General features: G+C 40.1%; 1 protein-coding gene across 4 annotated transcripts in view; it reads left to right on the plus strand.

Moving 5' to 3' along the window:
- LOC115462835 (ubiquitin-associated protein 2-like) overlaps positions 1–15,862 on the plus strand; it is a 473,475-nt gene that overhangs the window by 300,651 nt on the left and 156,962 nt on the right. For all 4 annotated transcript variants that reach the window (XM_030192869.1, XM_030192870.1, XM_030192871.1 and 1 more), the window contains 2 exons: positions 1,722–1,911; positions 4,727–4,799. In XM_030192869.1, coding sequence (XP_030048729.1) covers positions 1,722–1,911; positions 4,727–4,799 — 263 coding nt within the window. The remainder of the gene's footprint in view (positions 1–1,721; positions 1,912–4,726; positions 4,800–15,862) is intronic.

Raw genomic sequence — 15,862 nt, forward strand, 5'->3', positions numbered from 1 at the left:
TTTGATCACCTCACTTGTCGTTCCAGTTTCCATATCATTTATAAATATGTTAAAAAGCACCAGTCCCAGTATAGATCCCTGCGGCACTCCAGTGTTCACCATCCTCCGTTGAGAGAAATGACTATTTAACTCTATCCCTCTGTTTTCTTTCCAATAACCAGTTCCTAATCCACACCAGAACCTTGCCTCCTATCCCATGGCTCTTTAATTTTCTCAGGAGTCTCTCAAAAGCTTTCGAAAATCTAGATACACTACATCAACTGGCTCACCTTTATCCACGTGTTTATTCACGCCTTCAAAGAAATTAAGCAAATTGGTGAGACAAGACTTCCCTCGGCTGAACCCATGCTGACTCTGTCTCATTAAACAATGTTTGTGTACATGTTTTGTAATGCCTTGTCCTTCCTGAGCGCCCCTTTTGCTCCTTTGTGATCTAATGGTCCTACGGATTCCCTTGCAGGCTTTCTGCTTCTGATTTACCTGAAAAAGTTGTTACTGTGAGTTTTAGACTCTGCAGCAGGCCTATTTGTGTTGTTAGTGTTAATTGGTTCCTGTTAGCCTTGCCATTGCAAGTCCCTTTTGACTGTTGTTGTTTTCAGTGAACCTGGTAGCTAGGGATTCACAGGACAGATTTTGGAACCACTGCTTTAATCCAGCTGCAGATCCAGTGTGAGTCGTGCAGGCGGGAAGGCACTCACCCATGTGCAGAGAGGGCCTGCCAAATGTTTTTAGAAAGAGGAAAATACTGGGCAGTGTCCGCACTGGGGCTCCATGGATGACGTCAAAACAGTTGTGAAAATACTTGTGCAGTTGTCTTCGGAGAACAGCTGCTACAGATGAGTAACTTCACTTTATATACTTTCTCATTCCATCACGAGCATTACAAAATAAAAAAGATTCTTAAAACAAATGGTGTGAATAAAAATCCTGCAAGAACATATTTGTGTTTGTAATATACTTTGCTGAGTTTTTGTCAGGAGAGTAGATGCCTACACGGTCCATCCATGCTGCCTGTTTTGCCTTCCTGTTCCTTTTGCTGCATACCATAGTGATTTTCTAACTTTACCCTGGCTATTCCAGATCTTTATGTCCACTGTATTTCTCATTCTTTCTTGAATTCCAATGTTACTTTCCCTCCACCACTCTTTGAAGAAATAGTCTTTTCTCTTCAAGCTGTATACCATGGTGGCCTATTCTAGAACTTTCCTTCCCTTGCTTTTTTATATCTTTTATATATTTAAATGTCCTGTAAGCTATAACATCCTTTGCACCACATATTTGGAGAAAATTGTTTAAGAGGCAATATTTAGGATTAGAGATAGATAAACAAGCAAAATTAAACAGGAAAAGGGTTGACAGGTCAATGTAGAATGAAATTTTGAAATTTATAACCCAATTTAGATAACCAAGTGAAAATGTATGTGCATACATACTTTTCCCATGAGCAATCAAGATGGATTTGTCTGCTGCTAACTGCATTTGAGTTTTTTCACTCAGTTTTTGTATTCTGATGATTATGAATATGTTTTTCTGAATACAAGGTGTTCTGTGTAAGAGAGAATTATATAAGGTTATATACAAATCTCTGCCTGGGTTGCCTGTAACAAAGCACCTATAAACATACATGTTTCCCTCCTTAGTTATCTAGATTATTGGGTTAAGCCATCTTCTAATTTTATATTTTGAAGTATTCTGATTATTAATACTTTGAACTGTTGCAGCTACTTCATCAGTGCCACCATCAAAGATAGAAACATCTCCCTCAGTATCCAGTTCAGGGTCTCTCCCCAGCACAGTATCTAGCACCTCGTCGCTTCTGCCTTCAGCACCACAGCACACGGCAACATCAGTAGAATCCAGCCTGCCTCAGACTTGCGATCAGTCCAGCACTACGCTATCACAGCTCGGCAGGTAAGAATGAAAGGGCAAGTGAAATAAGCCTGAATACATAAGTGACAATGTCCTTGCTGTGAACTGATGATTGTATTTTTGAATATTTAAATTTACTACAGTTAAGTTTATTAAATTTGCTGTACCGCTTAGCTTACTAAAGAAGAACACAGCCGTTTACAATAATAAAAGGAAAAGAAGGAAAGCACAATCTCTCAAGACCAAACATTTCTTTAAAATTGTACAGATCAACTAAAAACGTTAAAATATCAAAATGCTAGGTACCCAGTCACTGCTAACTCTGGGAGAGCAACACCAAATACTATCTTAAAATAAATAGTGTGCTTTAAGCACTCGTTTAAACTGACTGGCTCCGGATTGGCCGCGTCAACCGTGGTATGTGGATGTCATGCGGTTGCTGATAGAGACGCTCTTCCGACTCCTGCTGGTGTCAGACCTTCTTCATCAGAGTCCGGTAGCTTTGGTCTTGTGGCTTGGCTCTTGAAAGGTCGCAGTTGAGAAAAAAGGGCTGTTCTGAGGAGGTCATTGCTACTTTGCTGCAGGCTCGGAAATTGGCCACTACTTCTGCCTACACCCAGGTTTGGCATACCTTTGAGTCTTGGTGTGCTGCTCAGGCTTGGTCCCCGCTGTGAGCCTCAGTGTCTCAAATGCTGGCCTTTCAGCAGGAAGGGTTGCAGAAAGGGCTGGCCTACAATTCCCTCCAGGTACAGGTGGTGGCGCTGGCTTCTTTCCGAGGATGCCTTGCTGGCACTACCCTGGCAGTTCATCTGAATGTTGTCCATTTTTTGCGGGGGATCTTACATCTCCGCCCTCTGTTGTATTCTCCTTGCCTTTCCTGGAATTTGGGTGTAGTGCTGAAAGCTATGCAGAGGGCTCCTTTTGAACCTCTCAAGAGGGCCTCAGAGAAGGACCTTACGCTGAAGGTGGTTTTTTTTTTTGTAGCCATGGCTTCAGCGCGTAGAGTGTCAGAGCTCCAAGCTGTTTCCTGCCGAGATCCATTTTTACATTTTTCGGAATCTGGTGTTACTATCCGGATGGTACCTTCGTTCTTCCCTAAGGTTGTCTCGTCTTTTCATCTGAATCATCCTCTTTTTCTGCCAACCTTTTGGAAGGAGGATTGTCCAGACTCTCTTCGGCAGCTTCGTTTCTTGGATGTTCGTAGGGTCCTACTCCAGTATTTGCAAATGTCGAATGAGTTTCGGCGTTCTGACCATCTCTTCATTCTTTTCTTGGTTTTGGAGAAAATCGGGTTGCTTGTAGTTTGCCACCTTTAATTATACCAGTAAAATTGATGAAAAGCATCAAAGTAGCAAACTTTTGTAAATCAGAATGACAAAGATGCCTGACTTCTTGAGGCTTCATTAATTATGATCTTTGTATTTGTCATTCACAACAGTCACTATTGCAGCAGGAGAGGTGAGACTGTCTTCCTACATATGAGTAATGCTTTTGTATGCAATCTTAAAATTTGGACTGGAGGAGTAGCCTAATGGTTAGTGCAGTGGGCTGAGAACCTAGGGAACTGGGTTCAATTCCTACTGCAATCTCTTGTGACTTTGGGCAAGTCACTTAACCCTCCATTGCTCCAGCTACAAAATAAAAACCTGTATATAATATGTAAACTGCTTTGATTATAACCATAGAAAGACAGTTTATCAAATCCCATCCCCTTTTCCTATCCTACAGTAGCAATGCTGGTTGTTCAGCTCTCATTTGTGATTTTGTATCCTAATAATTTTGGCGCGTAGTCTGTCCTTCTGGCTTGTAATCATGAAGTCCAATGCTAACTTCTGGTAAAAAGTGTGTTTTCAGAAGATTCTGGTCCTTAAACCCATGCTTTTTTCTGCCTGAAGGGACGTAGGTGATCTTGAAAGTTTATGTACATCATCATGTTTGGGTATTTATTTTGTTGATTTAATAAAAGGTGTCACAGTCAATCTCAATATGGCTAGAAGAATTTTGCAATAACGAAAGCTATTAGGGTTTACTCAACAGAAACTAAAATTAACAAAATGTTAAAATTTCAGGTTAGACTACCAAAAGATTTAACAAACAGAAAAGCTTTAAAGAGTTTTCTAAACTGTGCAGCAGAACTAACTTTCCTAATTTCCACTGGTAGAGCATTCCATAATAACACTCCTCCAGCATAAAAGGTGGAGGAGCAATAAGTGCTTAACCTAATGACTTTGAAAGAAGGCACATTTAGCAGTAGTTCATCAGCAGAGTGCAGATTTTGATTGCGACAGTAAATTTGCAAGTTACTAGCGAAACTAACAGGAGCTTCGTTTTTCAGGGTATTATGAATTAAAGTTAAAACTTTTAATTGTACTCTCCAAAGAACCAATAGCCAGTGCAGTTCTTTTCAAAATTGAGGAAATGTTGAGACCATTTTGGTAGCCCAAATAACATTTTGGCAGCAGCATTTTGTGCAATCTGAAGTGCATGTAGCATAAAATTTGGTAACCCCAAGTACGAGTTACAGTAGTCCAGCAAAAGCATTGCAAAGGATTGTAGAACAGATCTAAAATTGTCCAGAGATGAGAAGTCTTTTAGTCTTCTAATCAATCTTAATTAGAAGAACATCATTCAAATAATATTCTGTATTTGTGGCTTAAAAGAAAGAGCAGAATTCTCAATGATTCCTACTTAGTTTCTGTGACAATGGACATCTTTACATCATCAACATTGACTCATGGTGGAACAATGTTATCCTGAACTGTGTACCACGGCAATGTTACTTATATTGAAAACTTCTTTTTTTGGCATGCTTCTTAAAATGGTGGTTCTTTATAACCTTATTCCTTTGTTTTTACAGTACATTAGCTAATAATCAGAACAGCAGCCTTTCCTCTACCTCAGTAATGTCTTCAAGCACTACACATGCAGTAGTAAGTCATTTTCATATTTCCAAATTCATTTTTAATATATGTAAAGCAATGTGATAGTGCTTAATAATGACATTTTAATGTATATTGAAATTAAGTAGTGCGTCCACTGTTACAAAATGTTTTCTCAGGTTCCATTTCCCATGGATGTAGATTGTTATGATGTTACAGTGGAGGAGTCTTTGAGTTGATCATTTTGTAATGACAGGGTGTTTGTAAAGGAGGACTGAGTGGGTTGTAATTATGTATTATAATTACTGTTTTTTCTTTCTTTATACATTTTTCCTGTTGCTCTAGGTTTAATTATGCAGTGAGCAGATGGGGATGTTTTAAAGATGTCATTCATGTTCTTTGCTTCCAGTTTCGTTAACGTGGGGCAAGCATGTGGGGCATTGATCTGGAATTCTTTGCAACCTTTGTGTGTGTGTGTCTAACCTGGAGCAGTATCTAAGCATTCTGTTGGTTTAGAAAGAATAATAAAATGAAATAATGCATCGCAAATATATCAAACCATTAGATATCACTGTAAACATATTTCAGAGAATGGATTTTACAGTTTTACCATAGGGTACCACTGTGCCATGGCAGCAGTTAGTAGGTTTCACAGTAGAATTTACAACAAAGAAAACATGTCTGAATCACTCTTATTTACCATCCCTTTCCATGCCATTAGGGAAAGAGATGAGGAAGGAAGGGGGGGCAGTATGTGTAATAGGGAAAACGTTGAACATGCTGCAAAGAATTATTTCTAATGTATGTGTGTTTCTGTTACTGGAAGAGTAGAGAAGAAGGGAGAAGCAGTTTGAAAGGAGAAATTTCCTATCAAGCATGTTTCAGTACACCAAAATTCCTCCCATAGAAATGCATTGAGCCATTTTTGAAGGGAGCTTATTTCTCTGGAGCTTCCAGTCCGATCTAGTACATTTACCCATGTATATATTTATGGACAGTTTATATACTGCCCAGATAGACAAGGTGCCACTAGGCAGTTTACAATAGAGAGTATAAAAGCTAGAAAAGAATATACAAAATTAGAAAAAAAAAGAGGGGAGGGGGTAAAGAAGACAGGATAAGAAGGAAGGAAAGATTGTCAGCCAAAGGATTGCTGTAATAGCCAGGTTTTGAGGTGCATCTTAAATGTCTTGTAAGAGGACTCACTGCATATATAGTCTGGGAGAGAGTTTGAGTTGTGGACCCAGGTAACCAAGAGCTGTAGAACGTGTGATATCAAGCCAGATCTGAGATGGAGGAAGGATGATCAGAAGAGATTCGGCTTTTGAAAACTAGTGTGAGGATTTTGTTGTGAAGTCGAGCTCTGACAGGAAGATTCTCTTTGCTATGTGAGTGAGGGAAACCAGACTGTCAGGGGTGGAATTCCAGGGTCTGATCAAGGAACTGAACTAATTCAGAGGCAACAATTCATTCTTGTAGTTTGGACATATAAGGCAAATTTGAAATAGGCCTGTAGTTGGCATGGTCAGTAGGATCAAGATTGCGCTTTTATAAGGATAGGGGAGACAATGGCATGTTTCCATAAGGAGGGCACTGAACCAACAAAAAGGCTCGACTGGAGAATGGGTAGGTAAGGAGGAAGGGCGAAAGAAGAAAACCTCTGGACAAGGTTTGCTGGCCATGGGTCCAAAGGGTCTAAGGAGGGATATAAACTGCTGACACATTTTTCAAGAACCACTTTGGAGAATGGGTGGAAGGAAGACCATTCAGAGCAGGGGATAAGACTTGCAGGGGGAGACCAGTAGGAGGAAAGGAGGAAGAGTTACTGATAGAGGTTGGGTGGGCAGGCAGGTAAGGACACAGTGAAACCAAAATGGAAGAAGCATCTGCCAAGTAAGGGGGGGGGGGTAGGACCTTGTAGAAAGTCTAGGAGTGGAATGAACAAAAGACAGTTTGTTTGCTATGTTGGAATGTAATTGTATTTTACATGCATTGCCTGTCACCTATTATTTCTCTGGGATTACTCTGTGACCACTGATGTGAATTACTTAGAGAGGTCACACAGCTATGCAACTTCCTGTGGGGGTTAGATGCAGCACATGGAGCACATGGAGCTCATGATCTCTCCTAACCTGAGAGGATCTATGGTGGTGTGAGCATCCATTACCATCTAAGCACATGGAAGGAGCTGATAATACAAATGTATAGTAATATGTATATATAAGCCTGTCTGATTATAATCTAACTACAAACTGTGAGTAAACAGATGTTTTGTTACTTCAACTTTAAAGTGACTCAGCAGTGAATTATTCAGGGGTGAATGAGAGAGAGATGAAGAAAGAAATTAACATTTCTAAAGCTGAAGCTGTGTGTACTAAAATCTGCTAATTATTTACTACAAATAATCCAACAAAAGGGTTATGGGCCCAGGGTCCAGGAATTGAAAAAGAAGAGAAATATTACCAGGCAGAAAAAAAAGGCCACATTTTTCTCTTAAGTTTTAAAGGAAAGATTCAGTCTGTCTCTCTCTCCCCCCACACAGCAGACAGAAGGCTAAGAAAATGGCTGAGGGAAGAAATTCACCATTGTTCTATTCTCTCAAGGTGCCTAAATTAACTGAGTTTAATTATCGGCAGTGGGAATTAAGATTCATATGTCTCCTTCGAGCAAAAGGATTATATATATGCTTAGATCAAGACAGAACAGCTGAAAATATGGCTGAATGGGACAATGCAAACTATTATGTGAAGTGCATGCTTTTGGAAGCTCTCTCAGAGAAACAAGCCATATTAGTGGAGGGAAAAGATACACCAAAGGACATTTTATATAAACTGAGAACTATGTATGCAACTACATATGCAAAGCAGCAACCAATTTGGTTGGCAGAGTTGAATGAAACCAAATTAAGGGATAAAAGTAAATGTAATGATCACATTATGCATCTTATGTCTTCATTTCAAAAGCTAGAACTTTCTGGAATTCCCATGTGTGATGCATTGAAAAGAGCATTTCTTTTTACCTCACTATCAAAGAAGTTTGATGTTTTTAGGTCTGTAAATGAGGCCATTGAAGGGCAATCTTTTGAACAGGCAACATCAAAACTAAGGCAGGAATGCATAATAAATGATTCTGAGGAGATGTGTTCTCAAAGTCAGTCAGAGAGAAATGAAACAAATTTCTTGGCAAAGAACAGAGGAAGGCGGAGCTATGGGAAAACTCCACCCAAGGGCAAGCTGATTTGCTACTCATGTGGAAAGGAGGGACATGTATCTAAATGGTGTAAGGAAACACAAAACACTCCCTCTAGCTCACCTAAGCCAATGGAACTAAAGAATTTTCAAACCAGGAAATGTATGAAGGACAAAGATAAACACAAGGGCTTTCTAATGGCAGAAAAATCTTTGACTATGGTAAATAATAATTCAAATGAAAGTACTTGGATTTTGGATTCAGGGAGCACATGCCATTTAACCAATTGTAAGAATTTCTTTCAGGAAATGTGTCCAGAGGAAGGTATTCTTAAAACTGCAAACGCAGGGACTGCTAAGATCCAAGCAAAAGGTATTGGATTCTTAAAATGCAAAGTGTCTAATGAAGTTAAAGAAATTCCTGTAAGTGATGTCTTGTATATTCCCCAAGCAGTTTGCAATATGCTTAGTGTATCTACATTAGATAAGAAGGGATTTGTGATTCATTTTGAAAACAGTAAGTGCACAATCTCTAAAAATGATGAAGTGTATGCTGAAGCTTTTATGCATAATGATGTTTATAAACTGAGCATTTCAGGTGAAGCCTCACATATGGCGCAAGTAAGGAAGAATGCTGGTAAAATGGAGAAATGCATAGACTGTGTTACTCAAAAAGGTGTGAGACCCTCATTTCCTGCATACACAGGAAATAGGAGTAATAAAGTGCTGGACTTAATACACAGTGACTTATGTGGACCGTTTAATATCCCATCATTGGGAAATAACAGATTTATGCTAATATTCTTGGATGATTTCTCTAGATATTGTGTGGCCTATTTGCTGAAAGAGAAAAGTCAAGTCACAGACATGCTGAAGAAATACGTAGCCATGGTGAGCAATAAATTTGAAAGAAAACCAAAGGTTCTTCAGACCGACAATGGTGGTGAGTTCACTTCACAAAGCATGCGCACATTTCTAGAACAAGAAGGCATTCAGCATATCACAACAGTAGCTTATACACCAGAGCAAAATTCTGTTGCAGAGAGAAAATTTAGGTCACTTGTGGAAATGACCAGGTGTATGCTGTCAGATAGCAATCTCCCTAAAAGACTATGGGGGGAAGCCATTCTCACAGCAGTGTACCTACAAAACAGAATGCCAACTAAAGGCGCTGAGCGCACACCACATGAGACATGGCATGGTAGGAAGCCAAACCTGTCACACATAAGAACATTTGGAAGTACAGCATATGCTCATGTACCAAAGCAAAGAAGGCATAAGCTGGATTCCACAACAGAAAGGGGCATTTTAGTTGGCTATGCTCCAGGACACAAAGGATATAGAATTTTGAATCTGAAAACTGGCATTGTTGGCATAAGACATGTTACATATTTTGATGAAAACAAAAGGGTTGATAAAGGCTGGATTATCCCAGATGAGCCTTATCATCCAGAATATGAAACTAGAACCATAATAGACATGCCAGTGTATATAAATGCCATACCAAGGCAGATGTCTGAAAGCAACTCACCTGTATCTAACGAGGAACAGGCAGAGGAAGCAGACACAGAAAGGATCATTGAAGAAGACAGTACAGTTGGAGAAGGGGAATCAATTGGAGAAGTACTCTCAGATTTAGAGGATGCGGAAAGGTCAGACCAACCTGTAGTCAGACGCTCATCCAGGGAAAACAAAGGTGTTCCACCCCAAGACTGTCTTACCTAACAAAGTCAGCAGAAGCTCAAGAGCCCTTAACATGGGATGAGATTGAGAAAATGCCAGCAGAAGAAGCTGCTGAATGGCGTAAAGCTGCACAAGAAGAAATTGATGCATTGGATAAAAATAATACTTGGATTCTTACAAAATTACCTCCTGGCAAGAAAGCTATAGGATGCAAATGGGTATTCAAGTTAAAAAGGAATGCACAAGGAAAAGTGGAAAGGTATAAAGCCAGATTAGTGGCAAAGGGATATCTTCAAAAATATGGAGAAGATTTTGATGAAGTGTTTGCACCTGTAGTGAAACACACGACAATAAGAACACTTCTGAGCATTGCAGTCTCAAAAGGCATGCAAGTCAACCACATTGATGTGAAAACAGCGTTTCTTCACGGAGATATAACTGAAGACTTGTACATGGAACAACCAACAGGTTTCATAAATACAAAACAAAGACAGCTAGTGTGTAAATTAAACAAAGGTCTTTATGGATTAAAGCAAAGTGCAGAATGTTGGAATGATAAATTGCATGAAATATTGACAAATTTAGGATTTAAACAAGGTGAAGCAGATAAATGCTTGTACACTAGGTGCACAAATGGACAATATGCATACATTTTAGCTTTGTTGATGATCTGCTCATTGCAAGCAAAAGTGAGCAAGAGTACAAGGACATTGTAAAGTGTTTAAACCTCAATGTTGAGATAAAAGAACTTGGTAATGTGTCATACTATCTTGGTATAGAAATTGAGAAACAAAATGATGGTTCTTATCTTCTAAGCCAGAAGCAGAAAATAAATGAGCTTATTGAAAGTTTAGGTATGCAAGATGCCCAAGTTGTAAGCACTCCCATGATCACTGATTTTCTGAAGGATGAAACAGTAAGAGAACCTTTACCAGATAACATCCAATATAGATCAGCCATAGGTAAGCTTTTATATCTAGCTACCACATACAGGGCTGATATAGCAAATGCAGTAGGAATTTTGAGCAGAAGGGTCAGCTCACCTACCAAATCAGATTGGACTGCAGTTAAAAGGATGGTAAGGTATTTAAAGGGTACCATTGATTGTAAATTAAAGGTTTCAGCCAATAGTAATCCAAAACTAATATGTTACTGTGATTCAGATTGGGCAGGGGATCATTCTGATTATAAATCCACAAGTGGATATGTGTTTATGTATGGAAATGTACAAATTTCATGGGCCAGTCATAAACAAAGTATTGTGAGTTTGTCTTCTACAGAAGCTGAATATGTGGCCGTATCGGAAGCGTGCAGAGAACTGATGTGGATTGAAAAACTTATGCTGGATTTTGGTATAGCTGAACAGAGACCAATCCAGATAATGGAAGATAATCAGAGCTGCATCCGACTGTCACAGAATGACAAGGTTCAGTCACGCACCAAGCACATCGCAACGAAATACCACAACGTGCGAGAGTTGGCAAAAGAAGGGGTCATCAGTCTACACTATTGTCACACCAGTGAGATGACAGCTGACATCATGACCAAACCGTTACCCAGAGAACATTTTGTGAATCTGCGTATAAAGCTTGGACTTTGTATGAATAAATAATTGCATGACAGTTATGCATGAGAAGGGGTTTGTTGGAATGTAATTGTATTTTACATGCATTGCCTGTCACCTGTTATTTCTCTGTGATTACTCTGTGACCTCTGATGTGAATTACTTAGAGAGGTCACACAGCTATGCAACTTCCTGTGGGGGTTAGATGCAGCACATGCAGCACATGGAGCACATGGAGCTCATGATCTCTCCTAACCTGAGAGGATCTATGGTGGTGTGAGCATCCATTACCATCTAAGCACATGGAAGGAGCTGATAATACAAATGTATAGTAATATGTATATATAAGCCTGTCTGATTATAATCTAACTACAAACTGTGAGTAAACAGATGTTTTGTTACTTCAACTTTAAAGTGACTCAGCAGTGAATTATTCAGGGGTGAATGAGAGAGAGATGAAGAAAGAAATTAACATTTCTAAAGCTGAAGCTGTGTGTACTAAAATCTGCTAATTATTTACTACAAATAATCCAACATGCTATGCCTTAGCAAGATAGACAGGTGAAGGTATTTTGTCAGAGACAGTAGTTGATTCGGGGTGGGGGGTGGGGGCAGGAGCTATTGAATTGAGGATTTGAAAGAGCTTATAAGGACGATTAGTGGAGCAAGAAACATAAGTACAGCCATACTGGGTCAGACCAATGGTCCATCTAGCCCAGTATCCTGCTTCCAACAATGGACAAGTCACAAGTACATGGCAGAAATCCAAATAGTAGCAACATTCCATGCTACTGTTAGATTATATATATATATAATATTATTCTATATTCTATTCTCCACCAATTACATATAAGGTAATATGATAAGAATATGTAAGAAAAGGGGGAATTAGATAATATATTAGTTGAATGACATTAATCTGCACTGCAAGGTTTAAGGACGTGCTCAGAACATAAAGACCTTATATTTAACTTTAAAATGTTTATTTACAATACAGGTAATATAATAATGTTACAAGAGAGAGGCAGTTTTTAAGAATCTTTCACAAGGGAAATGTGCTTTTCAAGATTAAAAGGTCTGAATTATAAATTATGCTTGTTAATGGTAACTCACTTCGATAGAGGCTGCTGGGTGGAGTGATGAAGATCCTTGTAGTCTTCTGTTGCAGAGTTGTTGTTGTTGTTGTTGGAGCCTGGAGAAAGTCTTATCCGGCTGTGTGTGAAGTCCAGCAGAGTGGCAGGAGGCAAAGCAAAGAGAACCAGATCCCAAGAGCTAGAGCTGGGCATTTTTTCCAGGCTTTTTATATTTTCTTGCTGGACCCTAGGCTGAAGTCAGGTGGGGTGTCTGAGAACTGGCTTCATCTGGTTTTTGAGATGGGGCATGGTAACTGGTCACATGTTTAATGACATCATAAGACTTTCTGTCTGGACATCTGCTATGATGTACACATCCATAAGGCATCTGACAGGATTACAAGAGTCTTTGTCTGAGAGTAAGTGGGCTTCTTTTGTCTGATTAGATAGCTAGATGGGCTTTTCAGTCTGAGTCATTGTCTGAGAATAGGTGGAGTTTCACTGTCTTTGGTTAACTCCAGTCTTTGTGATTGCTGTCCATCCTCAGAGTTTTGTTCTTTGGAGATGTGTTGATGGGCTTAGGTATCCACCCAGCTAGTTTTTGTTATCAGTAGTTTCCAGGGGGGAACGGGGGAGATGAAAGCCAGACCAGTTATTCTGTCCCAATAAGTCTTTGCAGGTGTACTTATTTTATATATACATTTTTATCTGATCCAGCAAAATCAATAACTCTGACAATTAAACTCATATCATGCTACATTACCAACTCCAGGGCAAGCAGTGGTTTCTCCCATGTTTGTCTCAATAACAGACTATGAACTCTTCCTCCAAGAAATTGTCCAAACTTTTTTTAAACCCAGATACATTTATCGCTGTTACCACATCTTTCAGCAACAAGTTCCAGAGCTTAACTATTCTTTGAGTGAAAAAATATTTCCTCCTATATGTTTTAAAAGTGTTTTCATGTAATTTCATTGTGTCCCCTGATCTTTCTACTTTCTGAAAGAGTGAAAAATCGATTAACTTTTATCTGTTCTACACCACTCAGGATTTTGTAGACCTCAATCATATTTCCCCCCCCCCCCCCCCCCCCCGCCAACTCTTTTCCAAGCTGAAGAGCCCTAACATCTTTAGCCTTTCTACATATGAGGGGCGCTCCATCCCCTTTATCATTTGGTCGCTCTTCTTTTAACCTTTTCTAATTCTGCTATATCTTTTTTGAGATATGGTGACCAGAATTGAACATAATACTCAAGGTGAGGTCGCATCATGGAGCGATACAGAGGCATTATAATAATTCTTGGTCTTATTTACCATCCTTTTCCAAGTAATTCTTTTTTTTTTTTTTTTTTTTTTTTAAGTTTTAAAGTTTTATTGAAGCCTTGCAAATATACATGCGAAACATTCCAGTAATACAGCCATCAAAACAATAGAACTTCACCCCTCCCCTTTAATACAGCGGTCTGTGCCTATCCAGTCCAAAATATATCGTGTTAAACATATTAATTATCCGTCAGTTGGGTGGGGTATCTAGTCTCAACTTCCACTGTTCATAAACCCGCCAAGTGTCATAATATTTGGCCAGCTGTCCGTGTCGCATCACTGTGAGCTTGGAGAGTTGGAAAATTTCATCTAGCGTTTGCAGGATACGAGACAGAGGAGGCAAAGAGGCCTGCTTCCAGGCCTGTGCTATAACCAATTTACTGGCAGTGAACAACAAAATAGCAAATTTATGCTGAGATATATTAATTGAGGTGAGTTTGTGATAGACAGCATTCCATCCGTCGTGGATACTTCTTCCCCAGTATATCTTGTAGGGTATCAAGTATCAAGACCCACTGATTCTGTACAACTGGACAAGTCCACCACATGTGGAAAAGGTTCCTGTTCTCCACAGTCTCTCCAACAGACATCCAGGGTTGCTGGAAAAATCTTCAGTTTCACTGGTGAATAATACCAGCGATAGAAGATCTTAAAGCCATTCTCAATCAGGTTACTAGCCACAGATACTTTAAACAAATACTTGATTGAGCTTTCCCATTGTTCCCCTGTGAATGATGTATCCAGCTCTACTTCCCTTTTATTGATATACCAGTGCAGCGTGGATTTAGCTAACAGTAAGGCCAGATGTATCCAGGAAATACTTCCTTTAGCTCCTCCTGCCCTAAGGGCTTGTTCTATTAGAGTTACTTGTAAGCCTAGGTCTCCTTTTGCTTTACGATGGATGAGGTCCCTAACCTGTCTGTATTGAAAGTCCTCTCTTTCGAGTAGGCCATATTCTTCCCTCAGGTCATCGAAAGGGACAAATTTCCCCTCGCCCCATATCTGGCCCAGGAACCGCAAACTCCATCCGCCCACCTTTTATAAACCCGATCCTGAGGCCCTGGCTCAAAAGAGGGAGTATGTTGTATGGCCGTGGACAAATAGTACTGTCTATCTGAAAAGAACATCTTCCGAACCTTATACCAAGTCTGTAGTGGAAAACCCACTAAAGGGGAGGACACTCAGGACACATGAAGCAGGTCTCTTCCTGGGAGCCATGGAACTGCCCAAACCGGAATAGTACCCAGGCCCTGCTTATCCCAGTCTAGCCATTTTTTTTTGTCATTCCTTCACTCATCCATTCCGCTAGTATACGCAACTGGGCTGCTTTAAAGTAAAGCTCAAAATGGGGTATTCCCATCAAAATGGAGTACTCCCATGCCTCCCTTGAGTTTAGGCTGATATAGCATAGACCTCCGTACCCTGGCGCTTTTTCCAGATGTAGGCAAACATTCTCCTGTTTAGTCGTCTAAAAACAACCCTGTGGTATGAGAAAAGGAAGTGCCATGAACAAGTATAAAAGCTTAGGCAGCACCATCATCTTAACTGCCTGAATTCTACCCATCCAGGTAAGTGTTAGGCCCTCCCAACGGTCCAGCTCAGCCAGGAGTTGATTGTTTAGTTGGGAAGTTAGCTTGATATAGTCCCTTTATCTGAGCTGTCACTTGGATACCTAAGTATTTGATAGACTTTCGTGCCCACTGAAAGGGAAATTGTTGCTGAAGCCGCTGGGCCTCACGGGAGTCCAGATTAAGATTTACAATTTCTGATTTAGTCATATTTACTTTAAAGCCCGAGGCTTTCCCGTAATCGGTTAGGATCTCGGAGATCCCTTTCAGCGATTCTATAGGATCAGTCAGTGTCATCAAGACTTCATCAGCGAAGAGCATAATCTTGTGTTCCACCCCCCCTCCCCCCACTCTTGAGATTCCCCTTATGCTAGATGTATCACGTACTAATTTTGCCAAAGGCTCAATAGAGAGAGCAAAAAGAAGGGGGGAAACAGCTTGGTCAGGGACTGCTGGGGGCGTGGCAACATGACGGTGTGAATCAGACGGTGAGAGAACGCTGTGCTACTGCTGAACGATTACCTTCAAGAATTTTTTTCCGCTTTTACTATGCCATACACTAAGAGGAAAGGGAATGTGAGGTTTGTGCCCTCACCTACCTCTATATCGTCCCCAGTCCAGCAGAGGCTGGATCGATTCCTCACCGGAACCTCTTCAGCAGATCTGAGGGTGAATCCCGTAGCAGAGGAAACCGAAGGAGTGGAATCCCTGCTGG

This window comes from Microcaecilia unicolor, chromosome 2 (assembly GCF_901765095.1).
Source record: "Microcaecilia unicolor chromosome 2, aMicUni1.1, whole genome shotgun sequence".
NCBI classification, from domain to species: domain Eukaryota; kingdom Metazoa; phylum Chordata; class Amphibia; order Gymnophiona; family Siphonopidae; genus Microcaecilia; species Microcaecilia unicolor.